The sequence below is a fragment of the Ammodytes marinus genome (assembly GCF_949987685.1).
Source record: "Ammodytes marinus genome assembly, chromosome: 23".
Lineage (NCBI taxonomy): Eukaryota > Metazoa > Chordata > Actinopteri > Uranoscopiformes > Ammodytidae > Ammodytes > Ammodytes marinus.
The window spans coordinates 3,125,803-3,153,789 of NC_137227.1; the positions used below are offsets into that span (position 1 = coordinate 3,125,803).

General features: G+C 42.5%; 1 protein-coding gene across 8 annotated transcripts in view; it reads left to right on the forward strand.

Moving 5' to 3' along the window:
• Positions 1-27,987, forward strand: part of LOC307269254 (receptor-type tyrosine-protein phosphatase delta) — a 270,649-nt gene that overhangs the window by 133,914 nt on the left and 108,748 nt on the right. For all 8 annotated transcript variants that reach the window (XM_080052141.1, XM_080052145.1, XM_080052143.1 and 5 more), the window contains one exon: positions 26,705-26,903. In XM_080052141.1, the coding sequence (XP_079908267.1) occupies positions 26,795-26,903 (109 nt within the window). In that variant the 5' untranslated portion in view covers positions 26,705-26,794. The remainder of the gene's footprint in view (positions 1-26,704; positions 26,904-27,987) is intronic.

Here is a 27,987-nt window from a genome sequence, read left to right on the forward strand (position 1 = left end):
TTGACATAAACTAATTGTTGTGTCTGCGCAGGAAAGTCCTTTCTCTTAGTTCTTAATGAGTTTATTGGTAATCAATACGCCTCTCTCGTCCGCTGGCATACGACACCGAGGCCGTGACCCAAGAGAGAGCCCTTTAGAACGGCTGGGTCAGTGAGGATTTGCTAGCCGCCGCTTGTTCAAGCTTAAGCCAGACAGGAATGCCCCAGTTTCACCTAGGTGAGACGTACAAAGAAGCTTGGTCCCTGCACCTCAACCCCATTGCTCACTTTCTGCAGTAACTGGGAGGCATACCATGCGTACAACTCGTTCTTATTACTAAACGACATACTACAGCTGATCATCAAACATATGCTGTTAGAATGTGGAAGGGATATGATTAGGACAAGGACTTGTACCAATTGAATTTAATTATATTAATAAGTATTTAATTGTATAATCGTGGCTTGAACTTGTCTCTTGCTTATATATCCGTTGCATTGCTGGCATGATTGCTGCTTGTTTTTCACACAGAGGCTCCATCAAAGACATAACTATGGCTGTGCAGTGGATTGTGGGTCAGAATCGCAGAAGTAAACAAACTGATTTTGACACTAAAAATCACGACTGGATGTAATAGGGGGTCCGGGTATTTCTTTTAGCATTCTGCATCCGACCGCATGTATCGGGACAAACTAAATATTTTTCTAACACACAAATCATCCGGGTGAGTATGGTTATTGGAATTGCAGGGATGTCTTCAAATCAGGAATCTACTTTTCTTGTTTTGTCCTCTCATACACACCTTATTTATTTCAAGCCATTCCATTTCTTACACTGTGACTCTGCAACCCGTGCTAACAGATTTGGCACGTGACCCATTGTCTTTGGGAAATAGTAGATCTCACCAAAGAGCTGGGGGGTTTTGCGTCCCTGTCACATACTTTGCACAAAATGCTAGCTCGCCTGTCTGTCAATTCTTCCTAAACGGAACCTTCTTCCTCCAGTGATTCTCTTAGGGTCCTGCTGAAATGGGCAAACTTTTGATAGTGTTTGTTCCAGGAAGATGGGGCCTGGCCTCCCTGTGGGGGTCAGAGCAGTTGACCCCTACCCCGGCGAGCTCTCAGCCTGCCTGCAAAGATTTTATTCAGGCCCACTCAGTAGAACAGCGGGGTGTGACCCGGGTCGAAGTGGCAGTACTGCCAACAGTGATTCCATTGAGAAAAGCCAAAGCCCCTTTTGAGAGGCACCGATCAAGGGGGTGCCGGATGTTTTGGATTCACACTTGCTGAGCCTCTATATTTTCCAACAGTCAAATCCGTCTGCCTGAAAATTGTGTGTTGTTTGTCTTTTCTGGAAACATGCGATTCAGTGGAGCCGGCAGGGTGCAACAGAGCTTTTCTTATCCGTTAAAAAAGAAATATATAGTCTATCTATGGTTTGTGCCAAACCCAGTGTATAGGCAAAACATTCAAGGTCCACGCCTTGTTGTTATTATTTAGCCTGATACAAAGCAGGACAAAGGAGAAAGAGAGAGGGGGGGGGATATATGGCGAATGAAAAACGATCGGGCCAGGTGCCAGACTCAAGTCAAGCATGGGAGTTCAATAAAGCTCACTGTATCGATTTGCGAGTTATTCATTATTTGTTTTGGATGTAGAGAAAGTTCTTTGGAAAACGATTAATTTTTTCTGTTTGCAGTTCAGACCATAAAATAAATGCTTTGACAGATCATCAATGGCCACAGAATATGATAGTAAATGGCCTGAAATTGATTTATTTCCCAATGGCCCCATTCTCTTTCTCACGAGCCGTTGTCCTTAAAGCAAGACCAAGCACTCTCCTGAGTATTGGATTTTTCCATCCACCCTGCTTTCAAATGTGACAATGAGGATTTATTTTTGTTTTGTTGCTTGAGTGATGCTTTTAAGAGAGCATGGAATCAAGTGGAAAAAATGGATAGGGGAGAAAGCATAACGATCACAGTATACTTAATATCTCATGACACCAAACAACATTGTGGAATGATAACATGAGATCATCTAGAGTCCTCAAAAGGCAAAAAATGGCAGCTTTGTTTACTGTGTTCTAAATAAAATGGCCGAGGCCCCCGCTGTCACTCACAGATGGCACTTCCTTTGAGAAAAAAAAACACAAAAAATCTGCAGAGCCAGTGATTCTAAATAATGCGTTGGCAGGGAGGCAGCCATTTTGCACAACCTCCGGAGGCACCGATCGTCACAGAGAGGCGTTGGCAATGCTTTGGCAGCGGCCCCGACCCCGGGCTGGAAGTAGTAACTGATAGCCAAGCTGGAGCTTGTCAGGCCTGACGCCTATCACTTCTGACATCTGTCCACACCATCTCTCTTCCATGGTCTGTTGCCTGGGCCTGAGAACACTGACCTTGGGATCTCATTCTCTGTTGCTCAACCGGCCCAAACCTCCCTCCCTTCCCTTTCCTTCCATGTCCTCATTTGGCACCAAGTCTGTGTGTGTGCTGTACTGTGGGCTATCATTTACCCTTTTGGACCTTGCTTTGTGGTCCGACATGACAAGTGTGCAAACTGATGTTCAAGCTCTGGCAGACCCCCCCCCCCTGCCTTATTAGGATTTCTGTTTGGGGATTTATTACAGATAAGTATGCAGGCCAGACCATGTAGATGAATAGGATACATGTTTGACCTATACATATCATCATGAATCTGTGCCAATTGATTACTTGCATTAAAACAATTATTTTGTCCAATATCTTACCAATCATTTGTTCATTTTCATCGCTTTAAAAAAAATAATAATCTAGATGTTGGATGAAGCCAGAGTTAAAATATTTATTACATTTTTACAACCTATTAGAGTCCAAACAGACAGCCTTGTTTCAACAAACTAAACAGCATGGTGCTCATAATGATTATGGGAATATTAGTTGCTTTAGAAATTGAGATTTTTGGTTATTGAAAAAAAGAAAAACTAATGTTGAGATAATGTCCACGGTTGTATAGGAGAAAAAAACAGACACAAACAGACGAGGTTTAGTCAAACAAACATGCACACCATGTACATGTTGAATGCATTTCTTCTTGTATTAGAGAATACATTCTATGGAAGCAACATAATAACATGTTTCTGCTTGCAGGGTCACGGCTTTACCAGAAAATGATTTAATGCCTGCATATTTTTTTATATATATTGGAGCCAAACAAGACAAAATAAAAAAGGGAATGGAAAAGACAAGCTGCCACACACAGGCCAGTGTTGACAAGCTGGCAGGAAATGCATGACAAGATGTATTGGAGGCGTGAGCTTCTGCTGCTGCTTGAGAGCTATGTTGAAATTCAGAAGCCTAAAGAAATATGTCCATATACTGTAGCATCTTGAGTTCATTTGTCTTAAGTTTGACATGTGGTGAGGGCCTACCAGTGTAGAAAGCTAATGGTGTCATGCTGCTTTCTGACTGTGAGAACCAACATAAACCCCCACATATTTTGCAGAGTCAAGGGAAGGTCGTGCGACTTTGGCTGCGTTCCAATACCCATACTTCCCTGCTATGGTAAAAAAATGATCTAGGATGTCCCAAAACATGTCGTCAAATGCAGCACACTTGGAAAAGATCCATATGCCCTATTACATCCAGTCATGATTTTTAGTGTGGACATCAAATCGGCATGCTTTTTGGACGAATCGATGTATGCTTACTACATACAGTACATTGCATGATCAGGTTTACAATGTAAAAAAGCAAAGAGAAAGAGTATGCGATTTGGAACGCAGGGTCTGTGTGTCTGCGTATAGCAGCTGGGATATAAAGATAGCTAGTGAGACTCTATCGATGCTTGCAAATATAGATCATATTAGTTGAATAGGTTTTTGCTACCAAATCAGTGCTTTAATCAAAATTCTCAAATCTGTTGCATAAATATGTTGCAAAGCATTGCATTCTACGGTGCAACACTGCATATCCTTTAACATTATGCTGCCATTACTCATCAGCATCCCTTACCCCTGGCCTCCCTTATGAGGTAATTAAGCCCCTGGTTGTTTGTATAGCTGTCTGCATGTGTGTCCAGTATAAAACACAGGGGGGGCATATGTTCTCCCTACCATAAACCCATTGAAACAGCGGGACATGAGTGGTGAGGAGTGTGTGTGTGTGTGTGTGTGTGTGTGTGTGTGTGTGTGTGTGTGCACACGCTCTAATTAGGCGGGCAGTAGTGTATTAGCCTCACTGGGCAACAGCCAGCTGGGAGCATCTGGAGTCGTCTCTCATACTCAACAACTTTCCCGCTACACACATACAGTACTTGTACACACACACACACACACACACACAACATTTGAAAAATATATCTATGGAAGAGCAGTGTGATAAGGGAGCGTAGGTCAGGCATGACGGGTCATATGCTCAGCTATTTAAGTCGTCACATTCCCCCCACCCACAGTTCTTGTTTTAGAGTGACGGTGCCACTCTCATGTCTCTCTCCAAACTGGAATGCCAACATTAGAAAAAGGGAAGGGCCTCATCCATCCCCTACAGCCTCTGCAAAGGCATCAAAGCTCTCTTGGAGGACCAAACTATTTTAGTTTCAAAGTGAGGTCAATATCCAAAATAATCTCCACAGCCTATTGCAATCACTCTGCACTGTGCTTGCTTTTATAAATGGTGAACGAGATAGCTATGTTTGGCTGCCTCTTTTTTAAAATGGTGAGCATTTTGATTTTGATTTTTTTTTTTAAACCCCCACTTTTTATTATTATAAGTCTTAAACCACTTCCGTCCCACTATATAAACAGAAGACCTTTGTCTTGTTAATGTCAATGACATACTTCAGCTGTTCCCACCCACTGCATTCCCCATCACATCCAGCTAGGGCTCCTGCGTAGGTGCACACTGGCTATTGAACCAGATACATCACTTCCTGTGTATCGGCTAAACATATTAAGGCAAGAACATTGTTTTTTTTAACCACCGGACCGGTCAGTTTGGAGATTTTGGGCTATTTTGCTTCAGTGCTTCATTCTAGTGTAAATAAAAGGTCCAAAATGTACATTTAGGTGTTTATTTGACTAAACATTGTCTCTTTGCGTCTGGATGTGTTCCTATACAACCATAAATATCTCAACTTATAATGCACTTACATCAACGTAACCTCCGACACAATCATTAGATTTCTTTGTACTATGTTGAAGGTTATAACAGAAGGATTTGTTTGTATGTTTACTGTCTGACTGATGATTGATTTTCTTCTTAAAAACAGTTTCTGAAAGAAGGAGTGCTGTGTGGTGAAAAACACAAAGGACACAAACTAAAAGAAAAAGGATAAAAACCCAGAACGACTGAGTTGGCACTCTCAGTATTTTTTCCGGTACGGACAGCTCCAGTGAGCCAACTGAAATAGTGTTTTCTCTGTGCTATTGATTAGCTGGTTAGACCATGAAAAAGCCACGGAGGAGACAGAAACTGAGCTCCCGTTCCTCTGGATTACTACTGCGTGCTACTATGTCTGTTCTCACACTTTTTCTCCCCCTTTAACGCTCACACTTTTATCACTTTTATTCCCCCCATCCCCTCTGCCCAACCAACCCCCCCCCCCCCCCCCCCTCCACTCCACTCATCCCAATCCTCTCTGTGCTGCATTTGTCGGCCTCATCCTTGTGCTATTTTTACGCACTTTTCGCTATTGGACTTGAAGAGGGAAAAAGCCGATTGCCGAGTTAGATCACAGGCACCCAGCTGTTCGCAGTCGAAGGGGGAGCTGCTTCTTTTATTAGCCGTCAGTAGGCTGACCTGCTGGGGCAGAGAGAAGGAGAAACGCAAAGGGTGGCAGGAGGGAGGAGGAGGAGCACAAGGGCAGTATATAGGGGGCACACAGGCTCCCCAGCTGTTAGTCCACACGCTCTGCCCCCCCCCCCCCCCTGTCAAATATTAAGGAGATCGGCAAGCGCAAGACACGCCGGCTAAGACAAGACAGCTGACGGAACATTTTACTGACACAGTCCTCCTCAAGGGAGAGAGTAGTTGTACATGGACTACCAAACTCCTACATTTTTCATCTCCTGAAGACTGTTGCACACGTCCAGAATGTACAGTGTGGGACAGGGCACAAGCCAGCAGCAGGCGAGCAATGCCTCAATACCCCCCACAAATCCCCTTTACTTGCCTCCCTGTCTTTCCCCCCCCCCTACCTTCTCACAAAGTGATACCGCCAGTCAATCCGTGGAGATGTGTTTTTTTACTACTGAGCCGGTTGTCTAGAGGGACACAGAGAACTGGAGTGTAAAAATATATTTCTAGTCATATAACCAGACCTCCATTGTGTGTAGATTTTTATGATATTAGTTTCATTAAGATTATACAGGGGATGTTTTTTTTTCTATCTTTGTTATGCCTCCCCTCTATCTGCTTCAATTCTTACCACAGTGGAAATAAAACCACTCAAAAGAAGTGGCAGTGATGAGAGCAGCGCAGAGTGCTCCCATTTTCTATGATTACATTTACTGTGACAGGCAAGCATGCTATGTTTTGGCAGAACAAGTTGCTGTGGGAACCGAGCAACTTTACAATTTCTGAAACAAATGCGAGCCACATGAGGTGTTCCATAGACTTGACTTGAGAATTTTAGAATAAGGTTTTGAGCAAATCTTCACCCAAAGTCCCTTTTGCCCTCAAAGTATTCAACATGTCTGTATTGTATATTTGCATATTTATGAGAAAATGGGTGTCACAGTGATTAAGTTAACTGAGAGCCAGTTCTGCAGAGTGTGAATAATGAAATCATATAAAAAATGTGAAAGTCAAAGGACATTTTCTTTAATTATCATTCTTTCAACCGTGTGGCAGAGTTGGTCAAGTTTGGTTTAAAATTTTGGTTTAGCAAGATGATGGACACGTTTGATTATGCATGTCAAAAAGTTGTTGGACAATGGTTAGAGTGCTCATGATGTAGTAGCATTTTAACGTGTACGTTAATATACGTGTTAAAACGCTCTATATGCATTCAGTGATCACGTATATAGTGTGCACGCTTCATGACACAGGTCTCTCAATTAGAAGATAGAACGCTACAAATTGGCACGTCTCACTGCCGGTGCATGTGTAGAGAGCGACAGATGAGTGGATGTGTATGTGCCTACAATGGCGGAGCAGGTAGAAATCCTTCCCAATGTCTGTTTATCTATTTGTTTTAATAATTTCGCCATTTTCAAGCTTTATTGGATAGTACAGAGTTGAAATGGGGAGACGGAGAGAGAGGGGGTGACATGCAGTGAAGGTCCACTGGTCGGATTTGAATCCACGACCACTGCAACGAAGGCCAGAGCCAATATGGTACGCGCTCTATCCACTACACCACCGGAGCGCTCCCCCAATGTCTGTTTGGATGGTTTTTATCATGGTTTATCGCACTTACAGAATCAGAGACGATGCTAGATGTCTCGCTGCTTGAAGACCGCAGTGCATTAATGTGGTGACGTAGGGAGGGGACTGCTAACTGCAGTCACTGTCAGGAAGTTAGTTGAAAGTACCATTTTTCTTACTGAACCTTTAAGTGGTCATATAATTGGTGGACAATCACATGAGTCATCCCAGGTTATGCCGTGCAAAGTGTGAATAGTCTGGAAAAGATATTCTCACCAGACATTCACTTTGTGTTTAATAAACACGATAACAATATGGACTTTTTTTGTTTTACAATGTGCTTGAGACCGATGTTGCTCAGTTGCCCCAGACAAGTAATTGGAGTTCACATGGAGACCTGTCTGTAAAACACAGTCATTATCCCAGCACAAAATACAACCTGTCCAGATCACATCACTTTGTTTGCAGCAGTAAAACAAAGTTTATTTCTGTGTTGAGACGCTATTATAGTGGTCCCAATTGCGCTTGCGAGCATTTTATGGTGCAACAGAGTGGTTTGGGGGGTCGACTGGAGAATCAATAAAAATAGTGGTAACTCAATTGGCTAGACACAAACTAATTGTGTGAACAGAAGTACTGTTGTGTCAAAGTTGTGCTCAATTATAGTATAATTGTATATACCATTCTAGGCGATTGCATGTGCAGAATAGTTTTCATCACCCGTAATTTAACAAGCGCCTTCCTGAATGACGCCCCAAGCGAAGGAATCAAAATTATTTACAGCCCCCTTAAGAGCTAATCAGCCATCTTGCAATACAAACACTAGGGTTTTATATTGGCCTTTCTCACACAATGGTCCCAGTGAAGGGCTGTTGTTGAGCTCAAAGGTCTTGAATGCAACTCATCCTGTTCATGTCTTGGTGATAACTTAAGACACTGCAGTCAAAAACATTGTTTTTTTCAAGCACTGGTTAACTTGTTGACTTTTATTTTTTAGAGTGGGGTGCACAACTATGGTCCAATGTTTCTAACAACTATCAGAAACGTTGTCCTTGGAATGTGAAGTCAGCCGTACATTTTTCAATCAACTCGACTTTCATTCCTTCAAGAACCTCTGAATCAGCAACATATCTGAAAATAGATATGATGTCAAACCACTTTTTCAGGGACACAGTTTGCTGTGCTCCATTGGGTTGGATTTGTTTGTTGTTGAAAATATATGATAAAGTTACATGTAATCATCTGTGGTAGGTATTTCTTAGTTGTGTTACGTTGTTGCAATCTAGAGAAATTCGGTATTGGGATTTTAGTACACTGATGACTACATAATACATGTTGTCAGTTTCTCATAATTACGATTTACAGTATACAAAACAGAATTGTCCACACGTCTGCCTTTGAACAGACTGTACTATAGATGACAAAGAGATGTAACACTACTTTAACATTAGGTCACTCAATGTTGACTCAACGTTGATATTGAGCATTTTTTTTATTTTTAGCCGTACTTTTAGACCAAATGGAATGAAGTGCTCCCACTCATATTTTTCCCCAAGAGGCACCACTTCAGTGAGGACACGTGGGAGGATCCTGTACAAACGGACTTTCAGCATGCCGGAGACACACGCTGTACTTTGAAAGACTACTACACTTCATCAAACGCACCAGTGAAGGAGAGGGGAGGGGGGAAAGGGGAGGATGACCCTGCTAACATTTTATACACACTGCACTACTGGCACCGTCGCCAATTTATCACACGTAATTTCCTCAGCTCTTGACCTTTGACCATTCTCCAGGGCTGTGTTTGTATAAAAGAGCAATGTGCCACCTGGCCTGAACTGTCTGTCTGAAGCCTCCCTAGAGAGACAAGGCAGTGTTTGCATTAGAGAAGTGCTTCTAAAGCCACTGACTGTGCATCGACCCTCTATTAGCCTGGTGTCCACTGATCGGATCGGCCATTTCTGTAACCCTTTATTTGGGGGTACCCACAATAGTGAAGCTACACACTGCAGTCCATTGATTGGTCGACAGAATCATCATTTCCGTGCAAGAGATACACTGCCATGTGTACTCTCCTCAGCAAGAGTGAAGAGTCCTGTGTTTAGAGAAAAAAATGGCAGAGTGGGCACTGTGCAGCTCTTGGCCAGCACTGTTCAACAGCTCTGACCCATAGACGGTATACTCTGACCAACAATATTGCCTTAAGGCATTAACCCCGCCTACCAAGTAAGGGTGCGCACGCGAGATGTAGGGTTACCGTGCCCTGCCGAACCTTGCCGTGCCGAACCAAACTGTGCTGCTTAGTAAACATTAGGAAATTGTCTTCTCAGCCCTCCAGTGTTTTATGTTTGCTGCTCATTAGCCAGTCAATGGCCACGTTTGATGAAATGCCGTTCGGGGGCAATATGGCACACACCCCTTGGGAGGAAAGAAGGGAGGGTTGCACTGTTGTACCAGAAAGCTGTGTGCTGAGAAAGACAGAGGAGGCTGGAGAAAAATGAAAGAGGTGAATGTAGAGGGACTGACGGGGACAGTCTATGGAGAGCTTGAGAACAAAAGACACTGTGTTTGCAACGTATGTAGGTGTTTTCTATGTTTTTCCCCATGCAACAATCCCTGAATAAAGAACCAGTCCCAACCAAAAAACCCTGACCGAACCGTGACGTTACAAGCGAGCCCAGTGAGTCAGAATGCTCTTGACCTCTTGTGCTCGCGAGACCTAGTAAAACACGGCTGTGCCACTTGCTTTGTGCGTGTAACCACCGGCCGCACCACTGCAGCCCTATCCGAGGCACTGGCTCCATCCAGTGTATTGCCGGCTCCCCTCCCCTTACATCACCACGTTTGGAGGCGGGAGGTGGGGAGGGGTACAAGATTAATGACGGTGCTAACTGCGTATTTATCATCCGGCTGGAGAGTAATGCGACACCTTTCTAATCTGAATATATTTCATTGGGCTGTTATGGCACTCAGCCCTGGGCCTCATGTATGTGTGTTTGTGTGCCTGCCTGTCTGTGTGTGTGTGTGCTTGTAACTCACTGCGTTATTGGATGTGTGTTTGAATGTTAATCATATCTGCATAAGTGTGCGTGTGAGAGAACGTGTGCGTGCTTGTAAAGGCATCGGGAGTGCTGCATCAACCGGGCCGCCATAAACATTTGCGCTATCTGCCCTAGCAAAACAGCCCTGTGGTAATTAGATAAAGATGAGGTTCCTCTCTCCAGCACGTCGGACCATGCTCCTCGAGATCCCCTCCTCTGATTCTCAGCTGCCTTATCAGGTCAACAGCCTTCTTCCATTCTCTCTTCCATCTCTCCCTCTCCTTCTCCTGCTACTTCTTGTTGGCACTCAGCAGAAATCAAGATGGATGTCCCCCCCTAACAGAGATGGAGGAGATAGTGAATACGCCTGGCCAAGATTGGGCCTGATAGGGCCCGCATTGGAACGCCCCGTTAGATTGGCTCTAGTGTCACTGGAGCTGCCAGAACTATTGAAGAACTTTGAAGTAGAAACTACCTGGTTTTGGATATTCTTAAAGGAATACTTCACCCATACGGAACCCGCGTTTCATCATTATACAATCACTATTATAATATAATGAATGAGGTTGTTCTTGGCCCAGCTGTCCTGTAAATCCTAACCCTACATTTATACTGAAGTGATGTCACACTAGTAAAATGTAGCGTGAGACAGTAAGACCATAAAACACTCTTTCTGCCTTTTCTCAGGCTAGGATGAACCGATTTCTAAAATGTTTTCACATTTATACTTCATAGGATCTCAGAGTTGAATATACTTTCATATCTCCACCGGTGAAGTAGGTCTTTAAGGCACGACACGGCAGGGAGAAACAGTGTTTTTATAAGCACTCTTTTGTGACTTTCATTCTTACATTATTTGTAATCATTCTTAGCACTGAAGTGTATTACAGAAGGATTTGTCCATGTGTTGTTAGTTGTCTGATAATAATAGATTTAATGATGTAATTATATGGTTTTCTCATATTATACCATATTTACTGTTACCGTAATACTCGATGGATACAATCAATGTAGGCTATGTGTTAAATGCATAGGTCATGGAAACAGCTTAGTGTATTTAATCTGATGCATACACTTTCTAAACCTGTTTAAGTGTTTAGCGTTGCATATGGGGTCAAAACATGGCCATGCACAGTTCTACCAAGATCGCTATACACAGCTCTTCATTTGATTTAACCACAGCAAGATTATTCAAAGTCAGTGTGTGTTGTTGCATTTGTTCTGATTCCTTAATGTATTGGGATTACATGGACGCTAGTAAGTATGTGTGTGTGTGTGTCACTCTCCTTGGCTAAGTCTTCTTGGCAGGAAGATCAAAGGTTGCTAATGATACAATGCCAATGAATCAACATTAAAAGCAGATGTTGGATTATTTTTCACTTTTGAGTTTGTTTTCATCGGTAGCTCAGGGACAGATTGCTCACCCGCCATGTACTAGTTCCAGGTTCAATTCCTCGGTATAGTGCCCGGGCCACCTTTCAACCTCCATCATGTCAAAAGCAAAATAATAGGTCTGGTTTTCGAGCGGCACTACTGACTGACTCATTGATGGTTCAGTGTCATTACAGCCGTGAGCATCTCTCTGGCCAGACTTCAGCACCACTCCCCATCATATCCCACACTCATATGAAAAAATCCCCCATAGGGACGGGACACTTTATCTGTTAGCAGTTAGCAGCTGGTGTCTGCCCCCAAAGACTCCAATAGCCCCCAGCTAGCGTTGCCACTTCAGATGCTAGTCATTTAGCAAACAAGTCAATCATGCGCGAGGCAACTGCCGGTGACTCGCCAGCGTCCACACAGTGAAGTGATCCTAGATATGCTGTGGAGATGAGAGAGGGACAGAGGAGAGTCACAGCCTGCTGGGCCCTGGAAATCAGGTCAAATCGGTCATTAGCAAAACTATCTGGGTCTAGCATTCTGCTCCAAGGAATGTTGATGTTGAAGTTTTTTGCAATGACAGAAGACCATCTGTTAATTTAGCTGTGAAACAAGCCAATGTAAGATGGTGGGAGCTCATAACTAAGTGTATAATGATGGTCTTCACTGAGGACCTTTTATATAAAGTATGTGCCAAGACTGATGTACTGTATGTGAGTAAATGTGCAAAGACATAGTTCGACAAGACATGGTGTAGGATTGAGTGCCAACCAAAAATGTTAAATGGTGGGGAGGTAAATGCATTCCATTTCCTCTTCTCTTTCTCACACAGATGCTTAAGACTGCGATAATACCATCTCCTTTTGGAGTTAATGTAAAATGTTTCAAAACCTAATTGGGACCATCTAAACTCCAAATTAGAAATGCAATGTCAGTGGTAAACATCAAAATATATTCTGTAAGGCAGATACAGAGATACATATCCATCTTGTTGCCCATCTCTTGCCTGCCAAAATGCTTTACATGTGGCACTGGACCTAGGCGCTGACACTCCATGGCACCAATGAAAGGATGAGCTTGATGGCTGACAACGTTTGCGACATTTTACTCACTTGCTGTCTTCTGTCGTCGGGCTAGGGGTAATCTAACATTAATGTGTGCAGACAAACACTCCCTTTCATTACGTTCAATTAGCTTCACAGAGAAAGGAAATGTGTTTTCTTTTGCTATGTAGTGTTTTCTTTTATCACATTGGCAGTGGTTCCCAAAAATAGCAATTTGAACAACTGGAGCAGACCTTGCATCACATTAATACAAAAACTGGTCAGATCTCCACAACAAGTTTTGTTTCTTTGTGTACTAAAGCAAGTGAAGAATGACTTCATCTATTTCCTGTTGGAACAGCTTTTATCAAGTAAATAATGCAGAATGAAAATGTCCACTCTGGTCAAGTCAATGTGGTTTACATAGCCCAATATCACCAATAGGGAGCTTTAGAACATCTGCATACAACAACCTCTGTCCCATACTTTAGATATAATAACTTATTCACAAGTTACGTAAGTTACTTAATACAGTTCACGTTTTGGTTTGATACAATACAAAAATGTCAGCTGGGTCAAGTGGAGTCGTACATGTTTGTTTAGGTAATTGTACGCATTCCAGTGCAGCTGGACTAACAGTTGCCTAAAATGTAGATTTAGAAAACCACTGTCTTTATCTAATGATGTAACTTAATCTAGATTAGCGTTAAGGCTGGAGAGCACAGTACTTTTAACCTTGGCTGTCAATCAATTTTTCTAAAGGTGAATCTTGGAAGTGGATTGCCTGGCACAATCACATGCCAAACAGTCAAAGTGCAATGTAAACAAAGAACAAGCATGCTAACAAGGTAACACTTGAGTTCAAGGTTGCACATGCGTACATGCATCCATGCACACAGGCAAACATGTCTCTCTCCGTAGTGTGCCCCTCCTTGGCAAACTCTCAGTGCCAGTCTTTTAATGAAATGCTCAATTAGGGTCTTTAAATAGGTAATTATGCATTGCCTAATCCCTTAGCTCCTGGGCCCTATCTCATTTAGGTGACACTTTGGGCTGGCAAAAAGGGGAGAGGGGGGTGGGGGCGGCATTCGGGGCCTTGGTTTCTGTCATCAAAGCCCCTCCGTGGTGGCATATGTGGCCCTGTTAATGATAAGGCACATCCAGGCAGTCAGTCAACAGCGACTCCCAGTGCGGGCCTCTGACAGCACGGGAGATGGCAATGTCAGGCTTGACAGTGTCTTAATCATGTTTGATGGCATTTGGGGGCGGGTTGTGTTGGGTTGGGGGGAGCTTGTATTAAGATTTTCCGATGAGGGTGTTCGATTGTACCAAAGCCTATTTGCTTGATGTGGGTTCATATGCAGTTTTTTTTTCCAGACAATTTCCAAGTACATTTTACACAAAACAAGGACAGGGGGAGAGCAAAATCACTTCCAAATGTCAAACTGTGTATTCCGCCTTGATGTCAGGCATTGACGGAACGGTTTTGATTCTTTTGTACTGACATTTGTTTGAAGGTGGCATTTGATTTGAATTCCAATCTATAAACTGTGGCTGGAGAAAATGGGGCCTATTTATTCGTTTTTCCGGGGCTGCATGATAAAATGTCTTGTTCCAAGTGCTACAATATACCAGCGCTGATGGCGGGGAACTGCTCTTGTTTGGTCGCTAACGTAGCAATGGCAGGCATTTGTCTAAGTGAAACGACAAAGGGGGAATTGTTGCTTTTGCCTTGGGGGCGAAATCATTGCTTTTTTCCTCAACTGTGTTGCACAAGCACTACCTTTCATGAGAACAATAGCTTAGCTAAACAGCTTTCAAGGGCGTCCAAGTACAAAATAAGAAAAGTTTAGCTTTTTAAATCTATTAATACGGCCGTGCACACATCAAAGGAACTCACTCAATAAACCTTAGCAAGGATATTGTAAGAACTAAAATATTTGAACAGCTTTTCTAAAAGGCGGTTGCTACCCTTCCCTGCATGCCCTTTGACGGTCTTATCAGGATATAGATGGGAAAGCAAAAACAACACAATTTCATTTCTATATGTGTATTCAGCAAAAAAGCATCTCATATCTGTGTTATTTTTTTGTCCCATTGCCCTCCCGGTTGGCAATGATGTATTTTCATGCATAGAAGGCTTCGATAAGCTGCCGGTTCCAATGCCGCCTGTCTGTCCTTTCAGATGTTGACTCAGGCTTTCTTATCTAATCTGAGTCAAGGCAAAAACACACCAGTACCCATAATACAATGTACAAACACATGCTGCCACTCTCCTTATTGCCACCAGTTTGACCAGTTCAATACAAATATTCAGACCAAAGACACAACAGACACAAAATACATTATTTTAAATGGTGTCTGGCACAACCAAACGTTATGCGATTGGTTGGCTGATCCAGAGTGGTACTGGGCAGATCCAATAGTTTTAAACTTCAACAGACACCGGCCTCCAAGTGAGTGAACGTTTGCCAATTACAGCAGTTCGAGACCTTCTGTATAAATGAAATGAAGTACGATGGTCTGGTAGCACCAGACTATATTATCACAGCAGCATTGTGTCTTTCAACTAAGCTTATTTAGATATGTAACGATTAGCAACCCATGAACCAGAGGGGCGGGGCTATGATCCTTCTAAGGAAATCCACATTGAATGACACGAGGCCGCAGGGTGAATGAACCAATCAAAGCCTCAGCCTGCAGGTAAAACATAGCATACAGCATGCTAGGCTAATTGAAGGGAAGTCCCCCCCGCCCCCCTCTAACTGTTTCCTTGGTGCACTGCAGCAACCCGTAATGTGGCGTTACATTTTAGCTCGGGCTATATCCAGGGCAAATTAGCATTTAGATAATGGGAGACACTTGGCATTTTAATTATTTTGCTGCCCCCTATGAGTGTAGCGTGTACGCCCCGAGCGGCTCCTTACATCCTTCATGTACGCCTAAGTAGAGCATTTACATACCAAACGGCTTGGCGTGTGTGCACAAAAGCCACTAAAATGTCAACCAGTCGCAACAATGCACCTTGGTGTTCAATTGTTTTTGAAAAAGATAAGGGGGGCATATTGTTGTTGACTTATGCCATATATATTAAAGGGGCAACACAATCCCCCAGCGCTGTGTTATCCGGTTATTTATTTCAATAGGGCTTCTGTTGTTGTGTTTTCTTGCCTTGTCGGCTAGTGGCATGTGGAATGCTTGTTTTGTCTATTCAAGGGCTCTGTGCTTTCCATAACACGACGCAAGCTCTGGCTGGGAACACACACCTCCCTCTCTCTCTCTCTCTATCTGTCTCTCCCTCTCTCTCTCTCTCTCTATATATGTCTCTCCCGCTCTCTCTCTCTCCTTTTCTGTGCCTTGACGGAAGTGTGATTATTCATCCTCCCACAGGCCTTTGCGGCGTTGGGGGTCCGTGTCAAAGTGCCAGGAGCATGTGGTACGCAGGATATGCGTGCCACGCGCGCTGCTTGTACAGTATGTGTCTTTCTGGGCACACAAATGCCTGAGTTTACATTTGTGAGCATGCATGATGTGTAGGAGTGGTGTATTCTATTTGATGCTGCATTTTAGCTGATTTGACGCAGGCCCCAGCCCACAGTTTGTGCTTTTGAGGAAGAGACAAGTTTACACATGCACTTTGTTTTTCTTTTTTTAGCTTCTTCTTTTTTTTACATACTTCTAAAAAAGCTCTTCAGAGTGTCTGACTGGTCGACTGAAACCGTGTTTCCATTGAACAGTGTGGTTCGGTACAGTTCCGTGCGGCTAGCCACCAATGTATTTGTGTTTCCACTGTAAAAAGTTGGGGAAGGCTACACAGACGGTGCTGCACCTATATGTATCACCCTTTCATCGGGGTACCAAGCCCGTCCCATAGACTGTATCTACTCTGACCGCTGATACTTTCGAATGTGTGCTGTCAGCAGTGGGAACGCGAACCATAGTCTAGGGGGGTACCGTGCCCTGCCGAACCGTGCTATAGAGAACTGAACTGTGCTGCTCAGTGGAAACGAGGCAAATCATCTCCTCCTCGAAGCAGCGCCTGCTTGTTTTTTTCTCCCCCTATCCCCTCATTCCTCGCTTCCATCTCTTTCTCTCTTGCTCTGCCTCTTTTAGGCGTATGAGCACAGACGGAGCGTGAGAAAAGCTGGCAGTGAGGCCCATTCCCTCGCTGCCCTCCCTACAGTGCTCTCTCTCTCTCTCTCTCTCTCTCTCTCTCTCTGCCTGGTTGCTCCTCTTATCCATTATATTTCCATCCCTTTGCTCCGCCCCGCTCTCACTCCCCCCCTTTCTGTCTCTCTGCTTCATAATATGTAACATGATTGTGCCCTCCCCTGTTCATGCAGCATACATTTAATCCCAGCCGTTCCAGGTTTGGCTTGCCGGTTGCTGCACGCATACTATACCTTCTTTTTTTTTCTCATGTTCCATCCTTCCGCACAATCTGCTCCCTTTTACAATGACAAAACATGACCCAAGTGGCACATGCACTCGTACTATGGAAGCCGCCCACACTGTGACAAGCAAACATTATTATTTATTTGTTTTACCTTTAGTAGACTTTAATATTTGGAAGATATCATACACTTTTTGGTGTTTTATCATAGTGAATAGTAGGTTTTTTGGGGGGCGGGATCAAGCGAACACAACGTATAGGAGCAGGCCTCCCAACAAGCGCACAATCGTTATCATTGTTTACACAGCTCACACGCCCATACCTAAAGGTTGATTGTGCTCCAGACTGTGTTGCTATCCGCTGTCTATTGAAAAAGCATTAGTGTGTGTCCATTACAGTTCAATAGGAAGTGTGTGTTTTTTTTTTGCCCAGCGTACTCAAGGTCATGAGAGGTGACACAGATGAAAAATGTTGCTTGGCGTCCCTAAAGCGTATACCCACTAGCTCTGTAACCTTGTGTGTGTTTGTGTTTGTTTGTGAGTGCCTGCCTGTGTGTGTGTGTGTGTGTGTGTGTGTGTGTGTGTGTGTGTGTGTGTGTGTGTGTGTGTGTGTGCACTGTGTGTGTGTGCACAGTGTGTTTGTGTGTATGCTTTCAGGGGAGGCAGCGCACAACAGGGCACTTGGATAATCAGTCACTCCACTTGCGGGTCAGGGTCTCACACACTGTGGGGACCATCCATCTGAATCCAACAGCTGCTGCAGCCGTGGAAAGGTGGCAGTGTATAGGAATGAGACGAGAAAAAGAAAAGGATAGGTGAAGGGGAAGAGTGGCGAGGTAGGCCCGGGTATAGAGAGTGAAGTGAGAGAGAGAGAGAGAGAGAGCACGCACAGAAAGAGTGGGAGGCGGAGGACTATTTGTGAGCTCATGCTACTTTACGCGCTCATTTTTAGTTACTAAAGTTCAAGGTCAGTTTGCGTGCACTTGAAATTCCATGAGCACACCACCTTGCTCTTTGCACCCAAAAAAGGTAATGTGTATTTTTTATTTTTTTGTTTATTTCATAATGCCATATCCTCTCCTTGACCCCAGTGCTTTCCTATACAAAGTTGTTTTTTTCACGGCGGTCAGCGCCCTGTGAAGATGTGTAAAAGGGCAAACTATCACAACACATAATGTAATTTAATGGGAAACACATAAGGCAAAAGCATTGTGTTTTTCAAGCACTTTTCAACACAATTTCAAGATTTTTTGTCTACTTGCATACTAAATCAAAGGTCCAAAATTTAAAACATTTCTAGGTGTTTATTGGACTAAACTGTATCTGTTTGTGTCTGAATATTTCTCCTATACAACCATCTTTAACGGCCATTCTCTTCATCAACCCAAATTATCCATAATCATTCTTAGCGCTATTCCGAAGAATACTACAGAAGGATTTGTTTATATGTTAATCAACTAATGTATGATACACTTTATTATTTTTTTTTAAATGCTGAAACTTAATTTCCAAGACCTGTACACAGTAGTATTTTCTGATTTATAAAATAAAAAAGGGCAGTATCTAAAATCTGTTTGGTAAAAACTTTGAACACTCAAATAATAAACCCACCTTAAATAATAATACTGTTTTGCAAGCTTGGCGAATGAATGTTACAAGCAGCGGAGTGTCTTTGAAATCTCCTGGTACTTCATATCCTTATTTGTAAAGGACACACAAAGCTTGAGATGGGTACTGCTGATAGCTGCCTTGTCCCTACGCTCGCAGCAGGTGATTTTTTAAAGCAATTATTAGACTGACAAATGTCATCAGAGCCAATTAGCTTCCTGCTGGGCCTTTCACGTGGAGCTATCCATTCATAAAGGAAACGAGCGATAAGCGCACACACACACACATCAGTTACAGTGTTGCAAGCATTTTCCTTTAAAAAAGATTTGTCAGGCTTTAAATGCGGAACTATGAACCCTGACTTCCTCATACAGAGAGCCAGTGGGTACCACCCAAAGGATGCTTTATGACCGTGGGAGGCTTGTTTGAAGGAGGTCAGGGGAGGCTAAGAAGGAGGGGAGTAAATAAATAATAAGTATAGCAAATAAACTCCTCTTGATGTGTTGGTTTTGTCAGGGTCTTTTCATGTGGAGGCTTTTGGCACTCGAGGGCATAGCTTTAGCCTAGCTCCCAGGGATGTTATTACACATGCAGCGCTGATCGCGGGCGATGTGTGAGAAACGGCCTTGTCACTCTGTCTTTAAATCACAGCATCTCAGGGCAGAAGAAAGTAAGCGCTGCACATGGAAAAAAAAAGATTAAAAAAATACACAGGAGAAAAAAGACAAGGGAGTGGCAAAAGGGATGCAAGGCCTACACATAATAAACCTGGCTTTAAGAGACTGACATACTTTAAACTTCAAAAAAATAATGTCTGATCTAGCATGTAAAACACATCAAGACTTGACCCACTGCTAACCCTTTCTTGATGGGGGGGAGTGGGGATTGGCGACAGGAAACGGGGTGGGTGTCGTTTATAGCTGTGCCTTTGATGAGCTTATTTTATAAATCTGGTCATATGATGTTTTTTTTAGAAACCCTTAGGGGCACTGCTGTCACAGGCGGCAATGTTTTACAGCTACACCACATTGCTATAGAGTGCCAAGCAACCTGTGATATTCATTCAAACGCCCTCTGACCTTGAGGCCTTCATTTAAGCAGCGCTGAGCCTTTGAGCAGTTGAATCTCTTATCCATATAGTGATACATTGAGCAGGGCTAAACAGAGGGCAAGTCACTGCTTAATACTACAATAGACAAAACAGGGAGACATTTGTTTAGCTATATTATTTTACATAATTTACATTTTCATTTCAATATTTGTCCATCTTCATCTCAAGTTTTTATTAACACATGTAATTGTATAAACACCAGACAGCCTGTTAAAGTGACCCATTATGTGCAACATTTGCTAAACAAATATGCTAAGTAATACAGCGACTCCCACTGCAATGTGGGTAACTTGATAAAAATTGAAAATATATATATTTATATATATATATACTTTATATCCACATACTTGGTATTCATGCAATGGGATGTTTGCAATTATGTACCAGCAGTATGTTGGTAGAGACCAAGGTTCAGATGAAAAATAAATATGTTGCACAACTCTTGTCCAACAAACCCTGATGTGTGCTGCTCACTATAAGCCTGCATTTGATTGTACGTTTAGTGTGTGTGTGTGTGTGTGTGTGTGTGTGTGTGTGTGTGTGTGTGTGTGTGTGTGTGTGTGTTTGTCTGTTTGTCTGGAGGGTAATTATTGTGTTCTATAACTCTAGCTAGTCTGGTGGGAAATAGAAAGTCCCGCCTCATAAAAAAACGAAACAAAGTCGTATTTGCTGTGCCTGGCTGGGCCTGATACTGGGCAACTTTTCTCTCTTTTACAACACAATATAATATGGATCACATCCTCAGTAGTTTCTGTGGTGCTTTGTCCTTGCATGTGTTGGAGCAATTACAGGCAGATTTGGCCTTAATAGATTTGGTGTGCATTCTTGTGGCTGCTTTGGTCTGCTAGGATAACATATCGTGAATCCCTCAATTTTTCCTCAGAAGTTAAATTCAGTTTGCCCATGAGTCTGAAATTAAAAACAGCCCCCGTTTAACAGTGTGTGTGGGCCAAAGTGAAATTAGACAACTTTGCACGAAAGGATGGGCATAATGTGGTGCACCTAGCTATGCTCCAACCCCATGTTGAATGTGTTAACAATGGCACCATCAGTAGCATTCTCATGTAAGCAAGCATTCCTTTTTTTTTTGGGCTTGTTTGTTCTGGTTTTTGCCAATCTATTGCAGGCGCGAGCGAGAAACATGGAACGACACAATTGGCGTGAAGCTGCACTGTTGTGAACCATGCTGCTTTGGGGGAGCTCATAACTTCCACGCCTACATTCTTTCTCATTATTCATTTTTATTGCAGTATATGGCTTGGAATATAAGATAGATATGACTCATTCTTTATTTTATGTTTTTCAAATTTAATAACATTGCACGCCGTTCTAAATAGACCCAGAATAGCAAGGCACACACACACACACAGGCTCAAATGAGAAAAGGAGAGCAGCCATTATCGAGAGTGTATAAACATCCCACACTCCTTCTCTTTCACATTTGTGATAAGGATCATGGGGAAAGAGAGAGAGAATGAGAGAGAGAGAGAGAAAGAGAGTAGACAGCTCAACAGCCTCTTTCTTTTGCTTGCCACACACTCCCCCCTTTTTCTAATTAACATTGTGCATGTTGTCAGGCTTTGTTTAATAATGCATGATTGCTATCAGCAGCGAAATCCTTTTGAATGAAGCACCAGTGAATGGGAACACAATAATACCACCAAAGGGCTCAGGCAAAAAAAAAAAAAAAAGACAAGATTGTTTTTTTTTAAATCCTTTCCATTGTGATAAATGTTCAATGGGAGAGCATCAGTACCGGCGAGTGTTTGAAAGTGGAAGGTGCAGAGTGCAAAGCAAGAGAATGGCCATGTTGAGGATAGAAGGGACACAGGTGGTGATGCTTTTGAGGCAGCCTGTTTTTTTTTTTGTACATGGACTAATGGAAAGGGAAAAGGGTCGTTTGAACTTGTGTACATGCTCATACGTGTAATTACAAAATCCATGATCACAAGCTTTCGAGCAAAAAGCAAAAAAAAAAGCTGCAGGATTTAGGGCTACATCCATTGTCAGGATAAACAATGCAGTGTGCATGCCGCGGCCTCTCTGCCAGGTCTGGCAGGTGGTTTGTCCCCCCCCCAACCCCTCCGACGGCACATTAGAAACAAATATGCAGCCGCATTTTAGTAGCACAATTCAACACAGAATACAATTGCTTTGGTTTTTTGGTAGAAATCAAGGTTTTGTCGGGGGGATTAGCTGGGCCAGCATTATAGAGGTGTGGATATTTCTGGAATATAAAATGCATCGCTAAGCGGACGTCGGAGATGCTGCATCGAGTGCAGACACACGGCATAATGGATTGTTTACTGCCAACACAAAACAATAGACTGACGTATAAGATGTATTATTTGGTCTCGGCGGAAAGGACACAGAGGTTATGTTGACAATCGCAAACAACTTGACTTTCTTGCACTGTGGTGAACTGCTTTTATATTCAGTCTATGGGGCGAACATAAGTGTAAAGGAAGCTATGGTGGAGGGAGGCAGCGAGCAGCCAATGGTAAATGGGCATGTTGCAGGCTATGGTGGGCCCCTCTTTTTTTAAACCCTTTGTGAAAATTCAAGTTTACAGAGCCTAGGTTATTGTTTCACTGTATTTCATGTTCAGTGCACACAGAGAACGGATAGGAAGCGGATTCTTAGGAGATATTCACTGATTTTGACAAAGTGATTTTGCCGATAAGCGTTATTTAGAATCACTTACTGCAGGTTTAAAGCATCTTCCCTGGAAACAAATGTCATGTGCATTGAATCGTATTGAAATTGAATCGTTGTAGTAAATTGTAATCCAATAGAAATTGTGAAGTCAGTAAAGATTGACGCTTATTGCAGTATCTTCTGGTATTTACTCTCATAGCACAGCATCTTGGTTGTGTTTGCCCTCCATCAAGGTGTGTGTGTGTGTAACTGGGTGTGTGAGGCCGCGATTAGAATAAGGGAGGTCAGCTGAGTACAATTTTCTCATGCGCTACCTAATGTCAAGTCATTATGGAAATCCACACATTAATTAACTGAAAGGCCATCACTTAGATATGGAGGGGCAGGTGCACACAAAACAATAACTGGAGAGAGGAGAGCTGTAACCTGCATTAAGTATATACGGATCACACTGCACACTTCATCCCCTAACGCCCTGCTCTAGGTTTTGTTTTTTCTATTTTCAGTCCAGTTGATTCTAATCAAATTTGCAGGCGCTACAAACGCTACTCATGTGAAAACTCTTTCTAGTGTGCTCCATTGTATGTATATGTATACATGTTGTGTGTGTGTGTGTGTGTGTGTGTGTGTGTGTGTGTGTGTGTGTGTGTGTGTGTGTGTGTGTGTGTGTGTGTGTGTGTGTGTGTGTGTGCGTGTGTGTGTGTACATGTGTGTGTGTCTGTGTGTGTGTGTTTGTGTGTGTGTGAGAGAGCGGGGGATGAGATTGCCTCAAATTGATTCCCGCGCTCGCCGCTAGCCCGCCGCTGCCTCACAGACAGGTAGTCGTGTCTATCTCCCCTTCCCAACACAAATCGAGTGTGACAGGTGTGCGCTATCTCCCCGTCTTTGCTGCCATTTACAGCCCACAGAAATGAAAAGAGGGGAGAGCTCGGAGCGGGAAAGAGGGGATGATTGGTAACAGGGAAATGAGGTACTTTTTCATCATCCGGGCCCTACTGATTAGGCTTGAGGGGCTTGTTTTTTTTTCTCTTTTTTTTTCATCTTAGGAAAGCGATGGTCATATCTACAGATAAACAGTCTACATAAATATAATTTCCAGCAAAGGCATTTGTATTGCACACTTAAAGCCTCCTGAAAAGATACAGTCAAAACTGAAATGATTCATACCTCTGGCAAATGTTGACTTAAAGTTACTTTTATGAAACCTGCAACCTTTTTCTTGATTGGAAATGACACAGGTTTCTCCCACAAGATAGTAGGACGATTTGCAAGAGTCATCATTGTGGAAAATGTCAGCTTTTATTTACATTTGAACAAAAAGTGGCATGCCCAAAATGATTCATACCCTTCTCAATAATCAAAAGAAAAAGCCTTTATTTGCTATTACAGCAATCAAACGCTTCCTATAATTGCTGACCAGCATTTTGTATGTCTCCACTAGTTATTAAAACTCCCAGAAAGCCAAAGACTTCAACTATCTGGCATGTTGTGTGTTTTAAGGCGAGACACTGCAGGTGCTCTATTTAACCCATTGATGACGGCTGCTGCGCGATGCCACATTGTATCTCCTGCCTGATGCTGCGTCGCGCAGCATTATTACTTTACCTAATTTTCATGGCATTCCCAGCATATAATGCACTGTCATTGGTTCAAATACACATAAGGTGGGTTTTGTTGATTTTTTTAAGACCACGTGACCACCCAAAAGTTGTGTGGTTTGCCGAAAATCATGTCAATCAAAAAAAATAAAAATAAAAAAATAAAACAAAATAATAAAAAAAATATGCCAGCTATGTCGGCGACAGAACAGTTAGTGGCGTTTGGTGCGCAGAATCAAGGTCTACTATAGACTACTGACGAAAATCACACAACACATTGCATCTATTTATTAACAATATTTAATAATTTTCTAATTCATCTAATTTTGACGATTTTTAGAAATATTTGTTGGTTTGTCAGCGCTAAGGGAGCATGTTTAAATAAAACCTGTGAACCTTAACTTTTAAATGTATTTTATTTCATGTTTCAATGTGCTACACAGGCTTAGATATTAAGGTTTTGGTAGACTTGACAATTCGTACTATTTTTTTCAGAAAACCCTCAGGCATTAAGGACATGCATCCTAGATTGCCATAGTCATCATTGGGTAAACTATTTAACTTACTGATATCAAACTTTGCCAGTTGATTACTGACATACAAACCAGTATCTGACCCATGGATACAGCCTTTTCTTCATTTTATAAATCAAAAAAATACTATGCACAGGACTTAAAAATGCATTTCAAGCATGTTTTTTTGAAGAAGACAATGTATCATAAATCAGACAATTAAAAACAAAATGAACAATGCATTCTGTTCAGAATAGTGCTAAGAGTGATTGTGGAAAGTTTAGTTGATTTTTTTTTAGTTGTAAGTTATTTAGAAGTTCAAATGTTGCATTCCGAGTATGGAAATAAACGTATGTGGAGATAGTAGCTGATACAGTAGAAATATACAGATATATACTTATATACTTTGGTTTATATTAGTAGGCCTTTGAAAGCAAAATAGACAAGGATATTTGCATTGACCAGTGCTTGAAAAAATAAAAAATAAAATATGTATTTCCCTGCAGTGTCTCGCCTTAAAGCCACGGTACATAAATTGTCTGAAATGTGATTTTAGGCAGACCAATGTTCTGGTCCGTTTTTCAGCGGTCGCAAACAGCTGAAACAACAGCATCCTGCCTGCAGAACAATGCAGGCTGCAGGCGTAGCTAGCATGCTAACCAGCAGTACAGTATGTCATGAAAGATCACACACACACACACACCCACTCGGATTAGCAGGGAGCGGCGCCTTACGAGCTGAAGACTACCGCAGAGCACCCATCACTAAGGATCAAGCCCTGGCTTAAGCAAATGGATGACAAGGGATAGAGCCAGTCTGCGGCTAATACTAGTTCACTGTATCACATTGATTTTCACAGATGTGTGTAGCGAGCCCCCTCAATATAAAGGCTGCAACATGAACGGCAAACACTTGGCCACTCTGTTGTATGGATTGTGTTGTGTTGTTTGAGCTTAACTAAACTACTCTGTCACTCTGTATAGGCACTTAGAGCTATTAAAGCGTCCACTACAGATGTCATGTGGGGGAAAGGGGCATGGACTGTGTGCTTTAGATGGATTGGTTTACTTGAATGGCACGGTTATAATAGAACCAAAACACAGCATTTACCTCTTGCATTGTGCTAAAACAAGACATTCTCAAGAAAGTCTCAGTACACTCGTTGTGCTAAAGAAAACAGTGTTTTAAAAGCACCCATTCATTTGTTAAGATGTTTATCTATTTTGCTTCCATAACATGTCTTCTTTTAACGTCCAAAATGTTCGTTAAGGTGTTTATTTGACTGAAACCTTGTCTATTCAAAGCATGCATAGTGTTTTTAGTAAGATATTGCCACATTTTACATAGGAATTCAACATGTCTGAAACTAATGTAATATAATAAAGAATAGCTCTAATGTAAGTAATGAACTGGCAAAGTTCCATGATGATACGTATGTGTCTAACATGTGATCCTATTAATTTGCAGTGTCTCACCTCAAACCCTTAATTGAGGAACTATTTGAAAAGCTTCCACCATTTATGAACATTCCCTGGCTGTGCAGAGCAGTGGCGCTCTTTATGTGTAACAGATCCCAACACTGATCTCAGCAGGACTTAAAATGTACTCTTATTATGCAGCGTATTTAATTGGTGTTTGCCACCAAAGCTGTGAAGACAAAATCTTATTAGTCCGACCCTTTCATCTGTGCAGTTCTCTCTCTCTCTGTCTCTCTCTCTCTCTCCCGCATTCGCTATCGCTCTCTCCCTCTCATGCACACGTGCACACGCGCGCCTGTGTGTGAAGTGACTATTCCATTTAGAGAACTGTCAGAACATAGCCTGTGAGCACATCAGCCCTCCTTCCTATCCTCTGTCAGCTCCAGCCGAGCCTGTGTGGGGGTATGTCAGAAATGTGCGCGGATAGATAAAACCCGCCGAGCCAAACAGCTTTGTTTCATTCAGTCTCTCTTTCTCCTTCTCTCTCTCCTTTTCCTCCCTCCTTACCCCCCCCCCCCCCCCCCTCAATCCTTTTCCTTGCCTTTTTTTTTCCTAGGCTGTGAATACCCGTGCATCTGAGCAAATCAGAGCGGTCTGACTCACAGGGCCCCTCTGTGAGCCAGCGCCACCACAGGCTGCCAATAGCATGCTGGTGCCAAGCTGTCCCACCATGCACAGAGCCAGACCCACGCTGCTGCTACTGCCGCTGCTGCTGCTGGCCCAGGGTCTGTTCCTACACCTCGCCGACGCTCAAAGTAAGTGGACCGGACCCTCTGTATGTGTTTCAAACCTGGGTCTCAAGTCAGTGCTGGGTTAGGGGTGACAAGGGTGGGAGTGGTTTTGATTGTTTTCTCCCTTGAACATCATCAGACATATTGCATGACATACACATGCAACTTAAAGGTGCAATATGCAGTTTCATAGGATGAGGATTGTTTTGCATTTGCAGAGCTGGAAGTAGTGCCAGTTACATATGTTCTGTACATGTGATTCATAGTGTTGAATCATTCTATCAGCATGAATCAGAACTACATTATTTCACCAAACATAATAATATAATATGTCTGTAAACCAAACTGTGGGCCCTGCTTCTGTAAACAACAGTTACTTTTCAGGAAGCTTTCTAACTTCAAACAGAACGCCAGGGATCCAATTATTCTGTGAGGAAAGTGTGTTATTCGCATATGAGAATATATCTGTGAAATGTGTCACTTCTCCGACACACCCAAAGATACATAGTGCAACTTAAACAACTTCCTCTATGTTAGTCACCTTGTTAATCTATAAGAATTTCAAATACTACATTGAATTTAGTCATTTAGAAGATTCAAACCTCTTTGTGAATAATTAAATAATTGGGAGAAAAAAAATGAAGACATGTATTGTGTTGTCCAAATAATCTGTATCAAGCGTAATATAAAGAAAATTTCAAATCAAAAAAGTCCCCCTCCAAAATGTGTGTCTGTGTGCTTACCTAGTCACTCAACCGTAGTGAAAACAGACTGAACTTTTAAAGGGAAATCGATGGCAATTTTCTTTCAAACTTAATTATACATCTACAAAAGAAAGATGTCTTCAATAATATTGATATCCTTCCAACAGAATCAGTCAAACTCAAAACGTTGCAAGTAGTAATCTCACAGTGCCACACACACACACACACACACACACACACACACACACACACACACACACACACACACACACACACACACACACACACACACCTAAAGTATATTTCAAAATGATTCACCTCTTTATCACCCAAAACTATCAAAACGCGTTTCAGTCCATATTTTCCAACTACTTTTTTTCACTTGAACCAGAAATGCCAAGGCC